Here is a 21,797-nt window from a genome sequence, read left to right as displayed (position 1 = left end):
TAGGGGAGTATGTGGCTTGGATGGGGCTCCTGGAGACAGCGAGCCACCAGGAACCACAGAAGGAAGAAGGTGGGGTGAAGCTGAGTCAGCAGTCTGGCCAGACCAGTTGATGGAAGCGCGACCTGAACTGGATTCAAGAGAGAAACTTTCATTGCCTCAGATTAAAGATGGTCTCAAAGGTTGACATTAGAAAATGTAGAAAGGTGAAGCCAGGCGTGGTGGCAGGTGCCCGTAATCCCAGTTACTTGGGAGGCTGATGTGGAAGGACTGCTTAAGGCCAGGAGTTCAATGCTGCAGTGCACTATGTTCTCACCTGTGAACAGCCACTGCACTCTAGCCTGGGCAGCATAGTGAGACCCTGTCTCAAAAAATTTTTTTAAAAAGAGTAATTGTAGGAAAGTGAATGGATGTCCACTTTCCATTGACCTACTTGATTAAATGAATAATCTACATTCAAAAAGCCACTTAATCACCACCAGGGCCATTAAGACATACGAAAATCTCAACAGTTGAAAAAGGTCTGTGGTGCATATGATAAATTTGGAACTGGAAATTGGTGAATGATCCTCTAAAAACGAATGGGGTCTTCCTTGTACATACACATGTGGAGGTAAGGATCTGACAGCTCAGAGGCTGCAAACTGGAGACCATTGCTGTCACATATATTTTGTTTAACCTGAACAATGTTTTAAAATAAGATTTCACCTGAATTTCTGGTTTTTCTCAAATGTTAAAAGATGGAGCCACACATTCTTCCATACCAACAGTCTGCCTGCGCCAAGTACCCCCTGTCTCCTGTGGATATTTAGTGGGGTAGGGGACTTCAGAAAAGGTTGCTAAAACCAACAAACTACTTTTTAGGGGTTTCAGGCTATTTGCCACTCCCTCCTTGAAATGCTTTCTTGGTTTTTATACACTGCTCCAGCCTTGTTTTCCTCCCACCTCTCCAACTGCTCTTTTTCATTCCTTTCTACAAAAGTCCTTCCTCCTCTGCTGTCCCCAGATTCTAGGAATCTCAGGGCTCTATTTTAGATCTTCTCTCTTCCCTATTCCACAGTTTTCTTGGTAAACCTCATCTCCTCTCAAGGTTTTGAGTCCCAGCCAAATGCTGCTTATGTCCATGGTAGGTGTGCAGTACACATGGGATTGGTTGAATTGTGCAGAAACACGAGATAGGAGGATTCTGGGGTGATTTTGTTTTGTTTTTGAGACAGGGTCTCCTATGTTGCCCAGGCTGGTCTCAAAGTTCTGGGCACAAGTGATCCTCCCAACCTCACCTTCTTGAGGAGGAGACGGGATTATAGGTGTGCACAACCATGCCCTACGTCGTGTGTATTTTTCATGTTCTCTTCTTTCGCTGACCTAAACTACTTATTTTTAAAAGCATAATGCTTATTTTGGAAACTTACGAAAATACTGACGTATACAAATAAGGAAATAGCAATTGCCTACAATCCAAGATAACCACTGTTAGTATTTTGGCTATTTAACTAGACCCTCACTCCATGATTTCCATCACTCTCTATCCCCTCACCATAATTTTTTCTTCATAAGCTCGTTGTCCTTTTTATTTACTACTTTATTTTCTATCTTCTTTACTACATTTTGTCCATTTGTCCACTACAACCCCAGGTCCTATAATAGTGCCTGGCATACAGAAGGCATGCACGCACTTAGTCTTTGTTGAATAAATGAGTCAATGTATATGTGTGTGTGTGTATATATATAAAGTGTGTATGTATATATGTGTATGGAGACAGTGAACAAGCACTGGATCACACTTTATATACAATTCTAGAGTTTTATTCACTTAGCATTACCTTTGTGCATGCTACTGACTTGTTGAAAATCCTTCAGTGATTTCTTAGAACAAGGTCCAAAATCCTTACTTTAGCCCACAAGCTTGGGTTTCTACAGCCTAAAATGTCCCCAGAATTCACTCCCCTGAGGATAAAATGAAAGTTTAAAAAACAAAAAAAACAAAAAGGAAAACAGAATGATAAACATCAAGACAAAAGTATAAAGATATGCACAGTGACTCTAAAAATTCAAATTAAAACTAAACTGGAATATTTACATATTTTATTAAATCTTTACAATCAGTAATTATAATCAAATACACAATTATATACAGGATTATATACATTTTGCCCAGACTTTTACATCACAGTACATAGTTTCCCTTAGAAATATTGTATACATTTATCACCAAACAATAAAATCCAACAACAGTAGTGTTACAGCACCTGTTAGTACAGACATCTTTTTCATAAATTACATCATAAGAAAATATACGGCTGTAAATTGGGCTTTTAAAAATGTCTTTTATAAAATCTGAACATACAATATTTCATTCACAGAATGTTTTTTTTTCTATGTTCTGACTGAAGCCTTGTGCATAAAACGACCGGCTGGAATATTTACTAAATTCTACCCCCTTCTAAAATTATACGCAGTATTTGAATTACTTATGCTGAGCTTTCTTCATGATGAATTTGGCATGGGGTTTGGGGAGAGAACAAATGTTGGCTTTACTATAAAAAGGTTGTGTGATGGTAATTTAAATTTTAGAAGCTTCTTGAGAGAGTAATTACATTAGTGAAGTTAAAATCAGAAAGTGTACAATTTTTCATTTTACTAATACTGTAAAGAAAAAGGGAGACGTATAATGCCAAGAGTTAATTTGTTCTGAAACAATTATACTCTTTTTGGAAGCCTATTGCAATTTAAGAAGAAAAAAGAAAACTTGCCTAACAAAGCATCCCATACCAAACGTATCTAGTAAATTACAATTCTTTCACACTTAAAACTTTATGGGAAAAGTATTGCAAATAAGGGCATATCATTTCAATGAACTTTTATATGCAGAAAAAAACTCTAGCTATTTTATTTTTAGTAGGTAAACAGGTTAAGTTTTAAAACTTGAAAATACCTGAATTAAGTACTTGCTCTAATATCTCTTAACTTTCAGCTAAAATCCTTACTTGATTCTAGATTTGTAAACATTATATAAATCTTTCTTAAACAATTTTATGGCTGTGGTGATCACTTCAGCTATATTTCTAAGCAGTCAACATTTAACTGAGGTAGACCAGATGTTTCTAAATTCGGGGTTTCATAGAATCCCCTGAATCTTTAGCAAGTTACTAAAATGTCTATAAAAGGTAACTAAAAAACAAAACACTAAAAAAAAAACAACTAATGCCTTTGGAATTTTTAATGAACTCAAAAACTACTTTGTGGCAGTACGTCAAGTAAGTAAATGAATGTAGAGTCAATTACAATGTCGGAGTTTTTTAGACGAACATTATATCCTCTTTTCTTAACTAGGGAAATATTGAGTATAATTCCTTCTGGGTATCAAGAAAAAGTGGTTAAATTTTTTCCTTTTCTTTTTTTAAGGATTTACTTCTCTAAACAAGTGAACAATTTGCTTCTAAGCGTCAATGAAAGGCAACACCTCCCTCTAATGGCCAAAGGAAGAGAGTGGCAGTAAGCTGGCTTTTCCAATGTGTCACACAATCCTTCATGCCATTAAGTTCTTCTTGTTGGAAAAGAAATTAGGTTGTTTTGATAACTTAGAAAAGTTAGTTTTAGACAACAATGACTTTCAGCTACAAATACAAAATCAAATCCATGTGTATAAGGCTTCTGTAATCAATGTCTTAAAGGAACATCTGCTCATTTTCTCCAAGCCCCAGTCCTATAAATCAAGGCAAGTCAAGTAATTAAGCTTCAGCTATTTTGGCAGCTTTGCAATTAAAATGAACAAAGCACTGTATCTATCCTTCCATATACTGTATATATTATAGTTCTATCTTGTTACACCAAATCTCACATGCAGAGAGACTAAAAATATCCATTTTGGTTTCAGGTATAATTAAAAGCCAATAGGGGTCTTGCATACTATTCTTTTTCCCCCTCCCCGAAGTGAATTCTCCATCAGATTTACTACTCCCTGCCTCAATTATATTTACCTGGAATATCTGAATGCAGGTATTTATCCTCTCAGAAAAGAATATGTTTACCTGGGATCTAAACATACTGTACACGAATATACATAACTACAATACAGCACTGCTGTTTTTAACAGCTCCACTTACAGCTCATCAGTACCTCACAACCGTGTTTTAGGAAAAAGTTTTGTGTAATGTTATGGTAAAGAGAAGAAAATTACGTCTCTTAAATATTACTTTAGAACTGATTCAGGCAAGTTTAAAAAATAAATAAAATGAATAAAGCCATGATTTCAACTACAGGGCTGTCTACAGACGTCAACAACAAAATTTAAAAATTTTTAAGACTTGTATGTGGCCAGCACCAGACTACAACAACAACAACAACAACAAAAAAAAAAAAAAAGGGGGGGGGGTGGAATTCTCATTAAGCTATATGGCTGTATGTAGTTGCTACTGTACTTTTTTTTTTTTTTTTAAACACAGGTCACCATAGACTAATTTTCAAGTCCATATCGGAAGGAATATCTGTTAAAAACAAAAACAAAAACCATGATTCAACAGAAAATGTGACAGACTACTTAGGTGCAACTTTAGAAACCTAAGTTTCAAAGGAGAAAAACAGTAGTTACTCCAGGAATTTTAAATCACTAACCACAGTTTTATCATGGCTCTGTAAGACAGAAAAATGGAACAAAATGTATACAGCTGTTGGCGATACGAGCCTTGTGGCTCAAATTGCATACCAAACATGGGATGGAGTAAGGCTGATGGCTAGAGGTAATCACCTCTAAGAGAAATGAACTGGAAAGGATTTATAATCTACCCTACAAGGATATAATGCTAGGTTCCATTTCAGAGTAGTCACAGCTTTCCCTATGGAAGGCCCAATGGGAGGTTCATATTGCAACATTATAGTTTCTCCCTTACTCCATTTTTCAGAAGTATTAAATAAGCAATCTCCACAATATATTATATGACCTTTTTACCTGGTCCCACTGATTAGTCTTTATGCAGAGAACTCACTGAGAAAGTACACTGGCTTCACCTTTGGTTTAAATAAAAAAGACATTGTTAAGAAGGAAAAAAAATCAAGTCATCTTGATCATTTGTCACTAAATGAAACAAGAGAAAGCGATGAGCACAGACTGTTTTCACCATAAATGCATTTGCTTCATAAACACTTAGGTCACTTAGAGTGTTTTGTGAAGGCAGCATAATCAGAATGCCACAATATTCGGATGCATTTTCCCAAAAGAGCCTCTAACCCCCAAACCAAGAAAGGCGAGTTTCCTTTAATTAGAAGGCTACCAAACTCCTATTCCCCACTCCACTACTAAATGAATGTTGTTTCTTGTCTATCCAGAGACTACAGAAATCTGGTTCGCAGGAATGCTCAGTAATCTTTCCCTGGCCTGAGGTGTTGCAGGGTGGTGCAGTGCTGCATTTGAAGGGGGAACTGTGGATTTCCATTTTTGATGGGACAGTTTTAAACAAGGTCAATTCTAACACAGCATGCTCCAGATTCCTACGATAACTACGCCAGTCAGAACGTGGTTTTTCATCACCATACTTAAAGCCTCCCATTAGAAAGCCTACTTAGTATTAGGGTGTCTATTAACCACACACAGTTTACCTTTTCTTTTTAAATACCTACCAACAGATCGTTTAGCAAGTCATAGCTCATCCTTCTCCATCATTTCAAATGCTTCTATATCTTCATTCCAGTCTGCTAATATGGAGTCTATAGGCTGGACCTTTTTACCCCAGCTAACATTAGGATTGGAATCTTCCTCAGTTTCTGATTGTTCTTGAAGCTGGTTATCTAAATCTGTACATTCACCATTAAGATTTGTAGTCTCATGGTTTTCTGTGGGATTAGAAGTCTGTTCAGAAGGGGAAAGGCTTGCAGCATTGTCCGTATCTGCTGGAGATAATGATTCTGGGTGAGAGTCTAGAGAATTTTCCTCAGAAGACTCTTGATCAACCAAATCAACCTCCTGAGAACTTGATGAAATCTGTCCACCACTCTGATTCTGAGAATCATTTTCAGAGGATGGTTGTTCTTCATTTTCCATTTCAGGATCTGTATGAGAAAGAAACAAATCTCATGCTACTTCTCTAAAAAAATGTACTATTACACTTTCCAAAGCATATTGGTTTTTGCAAGAAGATGAAATAAAAAGTGAAAGAGAATCACGTTAATGCAGAATGGTGAGCATCAGCACTGAAATGAAGACTGTCTTTATGCAGTCACATTTTCCTATAGATTCACTGTGCAAAATGTGTCAGTGTTAGAAAATAAACGTTCTTCCAGATTGGAAGGAATGACAATAACTAAGACTGACATCAGTGGACATTAGTAAACCAAGAAGTACACTAACCAATAATAATATATTAAAATATATAGAGATTTCCAATGTATGGCTAAAATGTATTACATACCTAAAGCTTATGCATGAGAACATATTAAACAGAATCAATTTTAAACAGCATATATCATTGCTATATTTTTAAATAATATTCCTTTGAAAAGTGAAATTCCTACTCAGTAGGTCATAAAGATGCAGATAACATAGATTTTTTTGAATGACTAAGGGTATTAATGTGACTGATCAGAAATGTTTTCACAAGACAAGAACTGAGATTATTTACAAAATTCTGTTATTTTAGGCCTATGAATTATAAGATATAGTCATTCTAAAATCCACTGGAAGGCTGAAGAATGAGTTAAACCTCTTATAATGAATATACAGTGAAACCACTAGAGGCATTTTATTTAGGGTTCCTACAAGAAATTGCTTAAATAGCATCGACGCCTACATGCTACATCCTGTTCAGTCTCCGCCTTTGTGATGCAGTCGGCCAGCAAATATCTTCCAAGTCATCATTTGCATAGTGCTAGGGATAAAATGAGGAGCAATACCAAATGCTATACCTGCCCTTATGGGTCTTATAGTCCAACGGGAGAAAAAGATATTATACAAATAATCACGGAAAATAAATAGAAAACTCACCTGTGACACATTATGAAAGAGAGATAAGGATGTTGGATGCTCAAGTCCCTTATGTAAAATGACACAGTATTTACATACAACTGACACATATCCTCCCATGTATCATCTCTAATTTTATAATCTCTCTATAAAATCATCCCTAGATTATTTTATAATACCTAATACAATGTAAATGTTATGCAAATCATTGGTATACTGTATTGTTTGGAGAATAATGACAAAAGATGTCTCTGTATATTCAATATAGATGCTTTCTTCCTCTTGAATATTTCCTATCCACGGTTGGTTGAATCCATGGGTGCAGAACCCACAGATACAGAGGGAGAACTGTAAGGAGATTTGAGAAGTTTCTTCAAAAAGTTCCTTCAGAAAGTGACACTTGAGCTGGGGTTTAAAGTATAAGATAATGTCAAAGAAGGGACGGAAGAGGATTTATTTAAAAACCAGAAAAAAAAACAAAGGAAATGTAGACATGCAGGAAGGTGTGGGTGGGTACTGTTGGGGCACAGAAAACAATTCCCCAAAATATGGTGCTTCAGCGTGATGAATTCTTGGAAAACTGAAAGGTCTCAGAAATAAGCCTCAGAACCAAAATCTGTCTCTGACCTTCCCCTGCCTCCCTGTCTCTCTGATCCTCTTTCCTGAAGCAACTGGGGGGATTCTCCCTGGAATTTTCTTATCTAAGGAAGCTTCTTTCCAAATGAAATGCAGTTGTCTCAAGAATCCCTCCCTAGGACTCTCAACAAATAACGAGAAAAAAATGAGCCATCAGAGAAAGTAGAGACTAGGGGTCCTCACCACACCCAAACAGACTTTTCTTCTGTTCTTCTGAGGACAGCTGAGAGATTAACTGGGGGACTTTATCTAGACACTATGCAAAGAGAATCCTTTACCAATCATTGTCTGAGCATCGGACCTCTTCATTCCCTAGTATTCCTCTACCCTAAGAAGAGGGTATTTAAGCTTCAACCACCTGTCCCCTTTCATATTTTGTATGGCTCCTGTGCACACACGTACACATAATAAAATTATTATGCTTTTCTGTTGTTAACCTGTTGTTGTTGTTTTTCTTTACCAGGGGTGTCAACTGTAACCCTTTATGATGGGGAGGAAAGGGATCACCCCTTTCTGCCCATACAATGCATATATGTTCACCCTGATTAGGTGGGATTACTTGACTCTGAAAGTTTACATTCTTAGGGGTTTTTTTTTGGAGGGGAGGGTCAGCAGGGGGTGGATTGAGGAGTTCCACACAATCTCTGTCTTCTAAGCTGTGAAAAAGGTACAATTTAATTAGGCAATTAGGGAAACCAATGGTGCAGACCAAAGAAAGAAGGTAGCTGGCTACTTACAGCTTATTTATCCTAGGTTCCCTAAATTCAAGAGAGAACAAAAAAAAACTCCAAGTTTCTTTCTAGATTGTATTATTCCAGATTAGAAGGAGAGGAAAAGGCGTAGGGTTGTTTTACCTGGTAATGAAGATTGTGCTTGTGATCAAAAACTCTCCTGGAGTTACATATACAATATTATTTTGGAAATCTAGCTGATGTAATCGGACAAGAAAGTAGAATAATCAGTGTAAATATAGAAAAAGATCAAATTATTTGTATTTTCAGATTTTGATCGTACACTGTCAAAGCAACTTTAATAAAAAAAATACTATTAGAATTGATTAAAAAAATTTGGTAAGAAGACTATGCAAATACCAATAACTCCTTTGTAGTAACAATAAATAGCTAAAAATATAATCATTAAACCTTTTCATAATAAAAACAAAGCTACAAAACACAGAATTAAATGTATTATAAAAGGTGTAAGACCCATATTGCTTAAATAAAATCATAATGAGAACATAAAACAAGATTTGATTAAATTTATAGGTATATTCTTAAATGAAAAGTCTTAATATTTAACATTTTCCTAATTTATATGTAAAGTATGCAATTATATAATTTCAAAATGAATCTCATTTGTACTTCTTGTTTTCATTTTAGAACCAGATACAATTAATCTAAAGTTTCTATGGAACAGCATATGTCAAAGAGAAGTCAAGAAATTCTAAGAATCAGTGAGGGGAGAGTTGCCCTATCAGATAATAAAATGTACTCAAAACAGCAAACTGTTTTATTATTGGCACAGGAATAAACAGATTAGTAGAAGAGAAGGGTAAGTCTAGAAGCAGATCCAACTATGCAAGAATATTTGATATATAGCAAAGATGGTAGTTTAACTGAAGGAGAAATGAGTGGTTTGCTTCATAAATGGTATTTAGTAACTGACAACTCAATTGGAAAGACTCCTAACTTATATTTTAAAATTCCATATGATTTAGAGACCAAAATGTAAAAAATGGTAAAAATGCCAGAAGAATTTAGGAAAATATTATGTAAAAATAGGATGGAGTGATCTTCTGAAGTGAGACAGAAGACCCAGGAGCCTTAAAGGAATTAGTATTTCTGATTACATAAAAGTGTTATGAAAGTTACATAAACAAAGTGAAAAGATGACACATTGGGAAAATTGTGTGATGACATGTTGGGAAAATGTGTGTGTGTGTGTGTGTGTGTATGTGTAACCTCTGTCTCTATATGTGTGTCTTTTCTAGAAAATTTATAGAACCTCTATTTCTTTATGAGTATGTATGTAAATATAGGAAAAGAAATGCACACACACACAAACAGAGAGGTCCTATAAAATATCTAGAAAAGACACAGAATCTTATTTAAAGAAGGCAAAACACGAAACGTATGACTAGGCAATCCATAAAGAGAAAAAACAAAAAATATACCTATAAAGGGAAATATGCTGACTAAAATAGGAAGAAACATGTACTTTCATATCTTGCTGGAAGGGATGTGAATTGCTACAACCTTTTTTGGAATGCAACTTGCAACATCCATTAAAATGAAAAAGACCCATATCCTTTCTGCCAGCATTTCATTTCAGTAAATCTCAATATTCTAGAAAAAAGTATGCATATCTAAGAAGATATGTACAAGAATGTTACCTACACCATCGTATACAGTGGCAAAACAAAAACCTGGAAATAATTTGGACGCCTAATAGTGACATGGTTAAATAAATTGCAGCTTTCAAAAGAATAAGTTATGCTATCCTACTAGCTTGGAGGAATGTCTTTAATATGGCTTTAACTGTAAAAGGCAAGTTACTGAATGATACATATATTTAGAAATGTATAAAGCACTAAGAAGAATATAAAAGATTACACATCAAACTGTTAACATTGGTTGGTTATCTCAGAAAGATGAGAGATTATTTAAAAGTTTTTAACACACTTCTGGATTGTTCAATTTGTTACAAGTTTAATTTTATAAAGTTTTTAGAAAGATACCAATAACTATTCTATGCAGCACTATAGGAAAGTCACCAGGGGCCAACTAAATTTAAATGCAGAGAAACAGAGAGAGAGAGAGAGAGAGAGAGAGAGAGAGAGAGAGAGAGACAGAGAGAGAGACAGAGAGAAGAACTTTGAAGAAGATGCCCATGGAAGAAAATATTTTGGTTTTCGCAAGCTGAAGGAGCTATAGAACCAGAAATAAAAGCAACAATCAGGAAAGTAAAAATGGCAGTTAGAGAACTACAAAAAGATAGAAGAATTAAAGTCTGCCACATTGCTACAAATCTTGATCCTAAGGTGCCTGTTTTCACCAGTATGTGAGATCAAAGTCCTAAGAGCATAACAACCACAATATTAAATTCAGGAATGGTACATCAGAAACATAGAAAGAATGGAGAAAATCTCAAAATACAGAGAAACAAAATCAGAATGTTTTAATAATAAAAGAGGAAGTGAACCTTGGCAAAGACTTAGAGATTGGTTGTTTTACAACCAATCATTCATTCATTCATTCATTCATTCATCTGTACATTAAATGTTTACTGAAAGCAAGGAATATAGAGATGAGAAGCAGCTAAAGAACTATTTAACTATCATAGTAGAACTGTATTAAAAGGACACCCTTAAATTTTACCTAGGAGAATAAGAAAAATTTCATAAAGAAGGTGGCATTTGAAATTTAGGATGTCTAAATGTTCTCAAAGAGGAAAAGGGCCATGGGGGAGGAAAAGGGATTGATGGGGAACTTCTAGAAAAAGGGAAGAGATGGTGCAAATGTGAAAATGCCTGAGAAAACATGTCTTGGATGGAGAAGGGAAGGTTAAGTATCAATTCTGCTAAGAAGAATGTTTCAGATGTTTCTCTCCAGGTAGAGTTCATCTGCATATGTACTAGATTTTTCTCCTAGGAATCAAATCCTTTCTAACAGCAACTTAAGGTGTGCAGTTCAGCTGTAGAACAGATTCACGCCACTCAAGTTCGGTAGGGGATAATCAGGAAAAGTGACCCTGCCTGACTTAAATCAGAGCATTGCAAATGATGGAACCTTTTTTTTTCTTTCCTCCATTTTCTCTGTCTGGCTCTTTACCAGATAGACACAAATATAGTAGCTTGAAAGCATTTGTCTAGAGCCCTTAAGGCACTATAGGCTTACACTCTAAGTTGCAAGCATGACAATGTATTGGAACTTAAAAATGCTGATGTTTTTTCCCTGTGAGAAATACTATTGAAAAAAGGAAATTTACTATTAATTGTAAACTGCTTCAGTTTGGACCTAAAGGTAACAAAACATTGCCTTTTCTTTGTGGGCACAGGGTTGGAATAATTAAGTACCTTTACAAACTGAAATTTTGGAAAAATGAAACGCTGAGAGATATGATACTGAAAATTCTGTTCAACAATAGACTGTGGATAGCTTAACTTTCAGAAGTTTCACAGGTTTGACCTAAGGAAGCAACATCACTTGATAAAATGCTAATGCTTTTTGGCTTCTAAATGTGTATTAAGATGACCAGAAAATTTCTGCTAGCAGAACAGTTTCAGATATGTCTATACTAATGGCATGGACTTATCAGAATAAGAAGACAGGAGTGAAGGCTTTTTAAGGGCTTCTATTTTCTGTATTAAATATGAAAAGGACTTCTTAATCAGCATTGTGTGACTTCATAAGGAAAAATATGTATTTGTGGAATGACATTTCTAGAAAAGGCAATCTGGAGAACATTTTATTGTTCAGATTTTAAGGATGTTGTTACTTAGTGTACTTATATAATCTGTTAACTAGTACCCGTGATGGTACAATATGGCCTGATACATAGCTGGGAGACAGAAAAGGGGTGCTTTATGAATCTTGTTCAGTATTTCTCAAAGTGTAGCTGAGGAAGCAGCTACAACACAATCACCTGGGATGTTTGTTTGAAGTTTCAGATTCTGATTCCCAATCATAAAGTCTGAATCAGAAAGTCTGACTGAATATTTGGAGCAGGACTCAGGAGCCAACATTTTTAACAAGTATATCTGTTGATTCTGATGCAGGGGAGAAACACTGATGTATGTAGTAATGGTATAGGACAAATGATAACCGCTACAGACTGTGTAGCTTCTTAGGATATCCTAAGTGAATACATTTGTTGATTTCATAACACTATTATCACTGATTTCTGTTACATTAATAAACAATCAGACTGTATTTTGTTGCTAATTAATATAGCTGTACAGTTCTATAAAGAGCTATTACACAAAAAGGGGGCTTTTCAATACTTTTATCAAAAGATCACTCTATAACAATCACAGTTCAATAAATTTATAGACTAAACTTTTCAAAAAATATCTTTTAAATAATGCCCTTTTAATGCAAGGTCCTTAAGGGGATACTGTTCACCAAGAATTTTTATTTTCTGGGAGAATTAATCATGTCTCATACCCTTTCTCTGGTATAGGAAGCACATGCTTTACCATAATCCTGTAGTCCTAACCCATGTACCATACATACACAGGAGCTTTTAAAACCAGTCAATACTTTAAATATTTTACATTGTGTTCAAATAAAAAGTGATCAAAGTAATAAATACTAAAACAACAATGCCTTTGTTAGAGTGACTCTTGTATGGACATAGACATAGAATTCATCTATTATATGGGATGTATAATTATTAGAATTTGTTATGACGGGATCAATTAAAAATTATGTGACTGCTGACTAGACATGAAAACAATCTAATTATGTTACACAAGATATTATCATGGTATCCACTGAAACAAAATTATATATGTATTTGTGTGTGTGTGTACACACACACACACAAATACATATATACGTATATAATTTAAGGCTTGTTAATGCAAGATACTTACTACTATTAATAATGTAGCTTGGAATCATTTTACCTTTTAATATTGCTGCTGAAATTCCAGTGGTAGCACAAAATAGGGGGAAAAAAAGCAAATGCATTAAAGAGTTACATGAAATAATAAAGAGTTACAAGAAATAATAATTTGCCTATGTTAGATGTGCCTAAATGCATATATGTAAGCAAAAAGATCTGAGTTTAGAAAAGGGCCCAGGAAAAAAATAGAGGATTTAAGATTAGAAAACCTTTGTATTCTGTTCTGTTTCCATCTATACATTGTTATATACAAACAACCTACTTGCTCACTCCATTGCTCATAAATAATTGACATTTCAAAGAATCTCAAAGAAGAATAAAGCAATACAAGAAGACAAAATTAGGCTAGCATGATTATGCTAGCATGATTATCACTGAACATTTTTTTTTTTAAATGTCCCACTTGGAAGTCACATTGAATTGAATCAGTTTCCTACATATCTGTCAAACACCCCAGGGGATGTAACAACCCTGTACTATTACGCAACTTCATCTATTTAAGGGTATGGGAGAACTTTAGCTCTCTCTTCAGGTCTCTCCAGCAGACGGGAAAGACTGCTACCACAAGCAAGATCTGAAGGCTCACATTGCCTCATTTCTCCTCTATCCCTGGGTGTGAAACTATGTAAGAATACTAGTAAGGCCTTGCATTTATATTGTAATTTGGGTTTCAAAGAGATTTCAAATTACTAACAAACATTTTGGCCTACAGAGGACTATCTACTCTCATAAATTAAGACATACTATCTTGTTTTTCAGAAACAGCCATTTGTAACTCTTATATCCATGTGATAAACTTAGATCTCATTGGGAAGAAGCTGCTAGATTTCTATTGCCTTCACCAAGACAGCAGTCATTTGATTATAGGTGGCCTGTTGAGACCAACTACTATGATATTGTATACAACATTCTATATATGTCTTCTTATTCATTATAAAAGACATGTAAGATGTAGTATCAGTGAAATCAAATGGTGAACATTTCCGGATGTTAAAATGGCTTTCCTGAAGTAGTCTCTTGTATTTTTATCACCTGAACAGACTCATGGCAAAAATTACAAATTACACTTAAAAACGTACGTCTAAAAACATTCTAACTCAGAAAACAAAGCAAAATAAATGTTTTATTATTCTTATTTCCAAAAGAAAAATATATTTTGAAATTATCTTCTAAAAGTTTTACTTGTTTTCCCAGTGAACCCCCAAAAAAATTTTTTTGTGACTCATTCTTGTTATCAAACTAGCAAAATTAATACTAAGCTGCATAAAAAAACAAATGGTATTTTACTCTTACCTCGATCTCTTGCTTTATCAGAAAGGAGCACTTCTACCTCCTCATATTCCCGGATGGCATCCAGTATGATACTTCCTTCTTTGCTGAATAAGAACAGCATGGGGATCTTGATGTCATCCGTATCCTTTCCATCACCTGCCATCTGGAACAGAGGGGCAGTATCACTGCTGCTCCCCTCATTGTCATCTAGCCAGAAAATAAATACAGCAAACATCAAAACATCCAGCCATTAAAAAGATCTATCTACTAATTGTTACTGATTTTTTACAATGACAGAATTAATTTTATGCATCAAGAACCATAAAAACCAACATAATTTTTGGACCCACTAATTCTCATAGAAATGTATCCAAAAGAAATAATTCAAAAGAAGCAAAAAGCCCTATGCCCAAATAATTTTACTAGACTATTTATAATTGTAAACAACTGTATACCATTATAAAGTAAATTATAATGACCTACTTGATAGGACACACAGAATAATAATACATTTAAAAAGCAGAATACAAAATTCTATGATTATGACTATAAAAATCTCATATGCTTATGGTAAAGCCTAGAAATGAAAAAAATCAATGACTTGGATTACAGTGATAGAACTATGAATGAATTTTATTGTTGAAAATTTCCACTACTGGTATGATTACATTGTTTTACCAAACTAAAAATGGACATTTCTTTTTTATATAATGCACACAAAGAATAGTTATGACTATAGTGCTTCTTCCTCTGTAAGCTAAACTAAACAGTATTGCTATTTTGCATTGGTTAAATAATAGTAGTAGAACTATTAATAGTAGTAGTACCAGCAACATGCTGTTTTACTGGAGACGACAATCACGACCACCTCCAACTCGCATGCCAGTCTCCCAGAAGAAACTGTCTGTCCTGTCTCAGGGTGCTCACTCTCATAGGTCCTGCTAAGTGCAGAATGTATGACCCATCCTCTTAGTAATAACTGATTAGACAAAAGATGGCTACCTGATCCTGAGTCTCTCTGGGGGACCTGGAACTGGCACACAGAAAGACTGTTTCAGTTAGCAGGGGGTAGGTAATAGTCCAGTTAAATGACACAGACTTAGGGGCTGAGGCTGCAAACTAGAATGGCCATTTTGGAACTGATGAACAAAGAGAGACCAGGCTGGTGAGAAGCTGGAAAATGAAGCAGAATTGCAAAGAGAAGCAGGGAAGAAAAGTTCAGAAGGACCCAGAGGTAGAGATATAGAGAGAAAAGTGAAAAACATTCACTATCATGGATCCTGGTGATTTTTAGTTCCCACTTCTACCTCCTGGTGAATCCTAGTTGTATTTGTACTATTTAATTCATTGAAAATAATCCATTTCCGTGTAGTGAAAAAACCTCCCTTCTTAAACCAACGTAATTATCTCCTGCAGTCACATGATTTCTAAGATAATTCGTACTTCCAACCCTTGCAACAAAAAACAGCTAATTCCTAATTTATTCATTTATATACAATTAAAACATAAAACCAAAATGCTTTGTCAGAAACAAAAAACTTAGAAGAAAGAAGTCAACACAAGAAAGTTTCTCATTAAAAATTAAATTTTTGGCTGGGCGTGGTGGCTCATGGCTGTAATCCCAGCACTTTTGGAGGCCAAGGCAGACCACTTGAGGCCATGAGTTTGAGACCAGCCTGGCCAACATGGCAAAACCCCTTCTCTACTAAAAATACAAAAATTAGCCAGGTGTGGTGGCGCACACCTGTAATCCCAGCTACTCAGGAGGCTGAGGCACAAGACCTACTTAAACCTAGAGGTGGAGGTTGTAGTGAGCCAAGATCATGCCACTGCACTCTAGCCTGGGTGAGAAAGCAAGACTCTGTCTCCAAAAAAAAAAAAAAAAAAAAAATTCTGAGAGTAAGGATCATCATCTCTTATTTATTTATCCACAGAACCCAGTATAGCATTTTCCAACTAATAGCTACCAAAAAAACCATTTGACAGGCCGGGCTCGGTTGCTCACGCCTATAATCCCAGCACTGTGGGAGGCCAAGGCAGGTGGAACACCTGAGGTCAGGTGTTCAAGACCAGCCTGGCCAACATGGAGAAATCCCGTCTCTACTAAAAAGAAAAAAAAAATACAAAAATTAGCCAGGCGTAGTGGCAGGCACCTGTAATCCCAGCTACTCGGGAGACTGAGGCAGGGAGAATTGCTTGAACCTGGGAGATGGAGGTTGCAGTGAGCTGAGATCATGCCACTGCATTCCAGCCTGGGCGACAGAGCAAGACTCCTTCTCAAAACAAACAAAACAAAAATTGACAATTATTGCATACTATAGAAGATCATGAGAATTAGACTTCACTGAAAAATATAAAAAACCAAAATACCACACAAAGAAATATTTTTAAACATTAATGCATAAATTCTACACTTCATACTTTACATTTTCATTTTGAAGTCTTGGTAAGAAATGTTCAAAATGATAGTGATGGTTAATATACTAAATTCTGCAATAAAACTAATCAAAGTGTGGGAAATACCCAAGGATAAAGAGGATGATTTAAGTCAGGGGTAGGCAAATTTCTTCTGTAACTGGCTAGATGATGAATAAATATTTCAGGCTTTGCAGTTCTCTCCTGTAAGTACTCAACTCCATCACTGCAGTTCAAAGCAGTCATAGACAATACACAAACAAATTGGCATGACTGTGTCCCAATAAAACCTTTATTTACAAAAATGGGCAATGAGCTGGATTTGGCCTATAGTCTTGTAGTTTGCCAACTGCTGATTTAAATCATTAAACATGACTTCTCCTAATGTTTATTAATAAAATTTATGCATCCATTAAATCAACATAATAAGTGTTAATATTCTATTTTACCTCAACTATTTTTTTTTTTATTTACCTTAACTATTGGGTGGTGGGGAAGGGGGGGAATCCAAAATGGATTTCCGTGTGAGAGAAGCTGCACAAAAGAACTCGAAATCAGCATATGACCCCAGGTCTTTCAGTTCTTTCTGAATGTAAACTCCTATTTACTTTAAAACAGAAAAATTTATATTTCCCCTGATAGTCATGGCCTATTTATCATGATATAAGTGATTGTCTATGAAAGATAAAAAAGTAAAACCCACTAGTTGATACATATAGGTAAGATGATTTAAAGGTGGTAATTTGTCATTTCAGTGGAAAAAGATCCAAGGGGATAAAGATCTGCTAGCAATACTGTAAACATTGTTATAGTAGTACTTATCCTATGTCTGCTATTATGCCAAGAAATTTTATATATATTATCTTTAAACCTTACAACCACCTAAAATATATTTATTATCACTTCCACTGGAGCTCAAAAAATATTCTACTATTAAATCAAAAAATATTCTACTATTTAATCTACAGATTAAAAAACTGAAGCTAGGCCAAGGTTACACTGCAATTTTGTGGTAGAGCCAGGAACTGTACTCTCGTGTGTCTGCCTCCAAAGCCTGCATCTTTGTGGAGTAATGGAAATTTTCAATGGCTCCCCACTGGAGGTGGCACAGTGTAATTCTTGCCCTTCGGGGGTTATGGATCTCAAGGGCACCTTTTCTTATTCATGGTACTGAATTCTTTTACCACTCAGTCCTACCCCACCCTCACACCTAACCCCAAGTATTTTCACTGACAATAATATACCGAAACTCAAATCTAGACTTTTAAAAAAGATGTTAGATATCTAGAAATTAAAAGTCATTGGATTACCTATCCTTTATGTTGTCTAGGTGAGGTAAAAAAAATACATGACAAACTCTTTGATAAAATTTTAGAAAATAAAAGGAAAAAAATCCCAAAAATTGTCTCCCCTTCAGTCAACACAATGACATGGATGATTACTTACCAATAACAATGCCACCAATGGCTCCAGCATTCTGGATGTTGCGTGCCTTTTCTGCAAACATGCACTGTCCTCTTTGTATCAATGCGATTTTTCCCATCACTGCCTCTGGGTTAGTAAGCTCTGAACAACCATTGTATGGTTTACTGCTTGCAACAAATCCTCTTGTCTGTCAGAAATAAAAGGAACTTAAATACTTTAATCTTCTCAAATGGCAATCAAGTCATTAAACCTGAATATCTAGAGTTTTAAGAGAACTAGAACTCATTTCTTTTCTAATGATAACATATCTAACATATATTCAGCATAAAATTTTGTTTTAAACATTTTGCATATTACAGTACTCAACCAATATTTCTAGTGTGCTTTGCAGTTTATAGAACATTTTTATATAAACTACAAAATCTGTTATTTATAATGACCCTGAGCAAAACAATATAAACATTTCCCTTTCACATATGGGGAAATTGAGACTCAGGTTACCTAATTTGCTCACAATGTTAACACAACGTTTTTAAGTGGTAAAGTTGGGATCTGTAGGCAGATTCACTACATTTACAATAGCTGGGAACCAATTTGAAATGATCATTGATAACAAGAAAAGTTTTTGAAAGAGGGGAAAAAAATGGACTTAGTCTATATGAATCTGCAAGCAATTCTTTTTACCAGAAAAATTAAATCCACCAAGGAACTGATTTTTTAAACACGTTACTATAAAGATGTTTTAATATCCCTCACTCTCCTAAAATGTAAATTCCATAAGGGCATGGATCTTCATTGGTTTTGTAAACTGATACAGCAAGCAGTGCACAAAATATAGTAGGCACTCAATCAACAGTTGAAGGAATCAATCAATCTATATAGCCTCTACATAGTTTAAAACACACATGAGAAAAAAGTCTAAATTAGCAGTATTAGAGTGAAAAGAGCATTGGCTTTAGATTGTCATGATACTTGGGCTCTGGTCCCAGCTCTGCAATCAATTAGTTAGATAACCTTGTGAATTGTTTAGTTATGTAAGTCTTCGTTTTCTACGTTATAACTATGTTATAACTATAGAGGATGGACTAGCTTAATGATCTTCAAAGTTTGCCCAGTGGGAACCTCAGGGTCCTAGGCTTTCTCCAGTCACTTGAGCCAGAGCTTCTGTGCTTTTAGCTGTTTTTTACATTAAGCTCTTGGTTTAGACTTTTGTTCAAAGAAAGGTTCTAGTGCTCTTAGAAAGTCTGAAAACCATTTTTAGATCAATTACAGGTACTAAATTAGAGAAGAGACCAAGAAATTGAACAGAACCTGAATAATACTTTAGTTAAAATTCTATAAGCATATTATATACATAAATTATGACTCAAAGTTTTCAAGACATGCTTTTACTTTACTTAACTCCAGGAGATTGACTATTTCAGTTTTTTAAATAAATTAAAACTACTAAATTAGAGAAGAGACTAAGAAATAAGGCAATACTTAATATTTTAAATTCAGTTTCAACAACTATATTTTAAGTATACATACCTCTTTATGTTTAGACAGATCCAGCCCAAACTGAGCTGGTCCAGCAGTCAATACTACCCTGCCGAAAAATGGGTGGGAAACAATTTGTACAGCTCGTGGAGGCAGCTGCTGTTCTTTTTGTTGCTGACTTGACAATTCAATCATCTCCTGCATGAACCTCAACCCATCTTCAGCGTCAATTGAACTAGCAGCCTATAAAAAAAACAAATTCATTTTATCCTTCCTTTCTGGAAACTTCCACCAATTTTTTGATTTCCTAAAGACACTGGACTATAGTATTCTACTCTACAACTTCTTCTTTCACTTTAGGTCACCACCAAGTATTCATGACCTTATTTGTACTCAAAAATAATACTTTCAGAAATAGTATTTCTGAAAATAACTTATCTGTATTTTTTTTTATCAATGTCACTTTCGCTATTCTATAAACCACTTTCGATTCAGATTGAGAACTGGACTTCTAGCAAATGCTCAAATGCGCACTTTGCTTATTTCCCCCACTGGCTTTCCCTCTGAAGAAATAAACCTCATACCTGACCCACACTTTCCCTTCTTGAAATAGTAAACAACCAGATTCAATTTGATTCAAAACATATCTGTCAAGCACTTATTCCATCTCAGCACTTGCCTAGGCTTTGGAGAGACAGTCCTTTAAGAAGTTTGTGTCTGGAGGAGAAAGACATGTAAAGTTAGCTATGATAAAACTTCTCAAGTGGGAAAGTGGAAAAGGAGCACAGATGAGGGAACAATTGATTCTGCTTGTGTGTACCTGGGAAAGATTTAGAATGACACTTGAATTGAGTCTTAACAGAGGGAAAGTTGAAGAATGACTGACTATAATAGAAAAAAATAAGATGATTCCTGATACTTTACAGGAAAAACCAACAAGACATGATAGAAGTTAGAGGATGGAAAAGGATAAGAGGAACTGGGAGAGAAGAAGAGTTCAAACCTATCCTGAAATTTCCAGCTTTGATGACTTAATGATGATAGGTTTTACTGACATGGAGAGCCAAAGAAGGAAACAGAGGTTGAGGTGAGGGTAGACAGAGAGTAAACAAGAAAGAGATAATTCAAGTTTGGACAGATTGAGATTGAGATGCAAGATGTATGAGAGGTAGATGAAAGTTGAATTTAATAGTAAAGTTAGGAATCAGGATTCACATACATAGCTAAGAAGTCATATGTATAAAGATGATATCTAAGCTTGTAGAAATAGGTGAGACTGTTGAAGAAGAGTATATAGAGAAAAGAATATCATCCAGATTCTTGGAAACTGTTTACATTGAGTGGTTGTGCCAAGGAGAGCTACAAAGCAATAAACAGTGAAGTAGAAAAAGAACTTTGTTTCTGAAATATCCTGGGAAGCCAAGAAGGGAAAATGTTTTATGAAGGTTTCAGCCAATAGTTACAGAAAAGTTAAATCCCATAAGGATTAAGAGGCCACTTGGCAGTAATTATGTCATTGGCAGCCAAGTAAAAGCAATGTCACAAGAGATGTCACTCCCACTGAGTGCAAATAAAATATAAGGAAGAAGGAAGAACACTCTTAAAAGAAGGAAGGATGTGGCAAGAATATGGATGAGATGAAAACTTGAGGGTGTGATCAAGTTGTGGGAGGGTTGAATTTCAGATTAAGGGATACCTGAATATGGTTCTAGGTTAAAAATTATTCAGCAAACTATGTGGTTTTCTCAGAATCAATACACTAATAAGGTAAATAATTTAAAGACTTCGTGTTATAAAAACTTTCAAAGTAAAAATCAATAAAAATTTCTCAAAAAGACATGTTATTTTTCCTAGGCACAGACAAATAAATGCCTGTGATGAACAAAATACTTAAGATTCAGTTGCTCTTTGGAGACTAAAATGATGTAAAATATGGAGACATGAATATTAAAACTAATTACTAGCTTTTGAAGTTATGCTGTAAATAGAA

At 35.1% G+C, this 21,797-nt stretch overlaps 1 protein-coding gene across 6 annotated transcripts in view; it reads right to left on the bottom strand.

Moving 5' to 3' along the window:
• Positions 1-2,065: 2,065 nt before the first annotated feature.
• EDEM3 (ER degradation enhancing alpha-mannosidase like protein 3) overlaps positions 2,066-21,797 on the bottom strand; it is a 64,919-nt gene continuing 45,187 nt past the window's right edge. For 2 of the 6 annotated variants that reach the window (XM_030818751.1, XM_004088946.3), the window contains exons 17-21: positions 19,859-20,050; positions 18,350-18,515; positions 14,510-14,695; positions 13,185-13,232; positions 2,066-6,042 (exon numbers count right to left, since the gene is read on the bottom strand). In XM_030818751.1, coding sequence (XP_030674611.1) covers positions 5,633-6,042; positions 13,185-13,232; positions 14,510-14,695; positions 18,350-18,515; positions 19,859-20,050 — 1,002 coding nt within the window. In that variant the 3' untranslated portion in view covers positions 2,066-5,632. The remainder of the gene's footprint in view (positions 6,043-13,184; positions 13,233-14,509; positions 14,696-18,349; positions 18,516-19,858; positions 20,051-21,797) is intronic. The other 4 variants (XM_030818755.1, XM_003264457.2, XM_030818754.1 and 1 more) reach the window with 3 other exon arrangements.

Source organism: Nomascus leucogenys, chromosome 9, assembly GCF_006542625.1.
Source record: "Nomascus leucogenys isolate Asia chromosome 9, Asia_NLE_v1, whole genome shotgun sequence".
Lineage (NCBI taxonomy): Eukaryota > Metazoa > Chordata > Mammalia > Primates > Hylobatidae > Nomascus > Nomascus leucogenys.
Note: the sequence above shows the minus strand (reverse complement) of the source record. Positions and strands in the feature narration are given on the sequence as shown.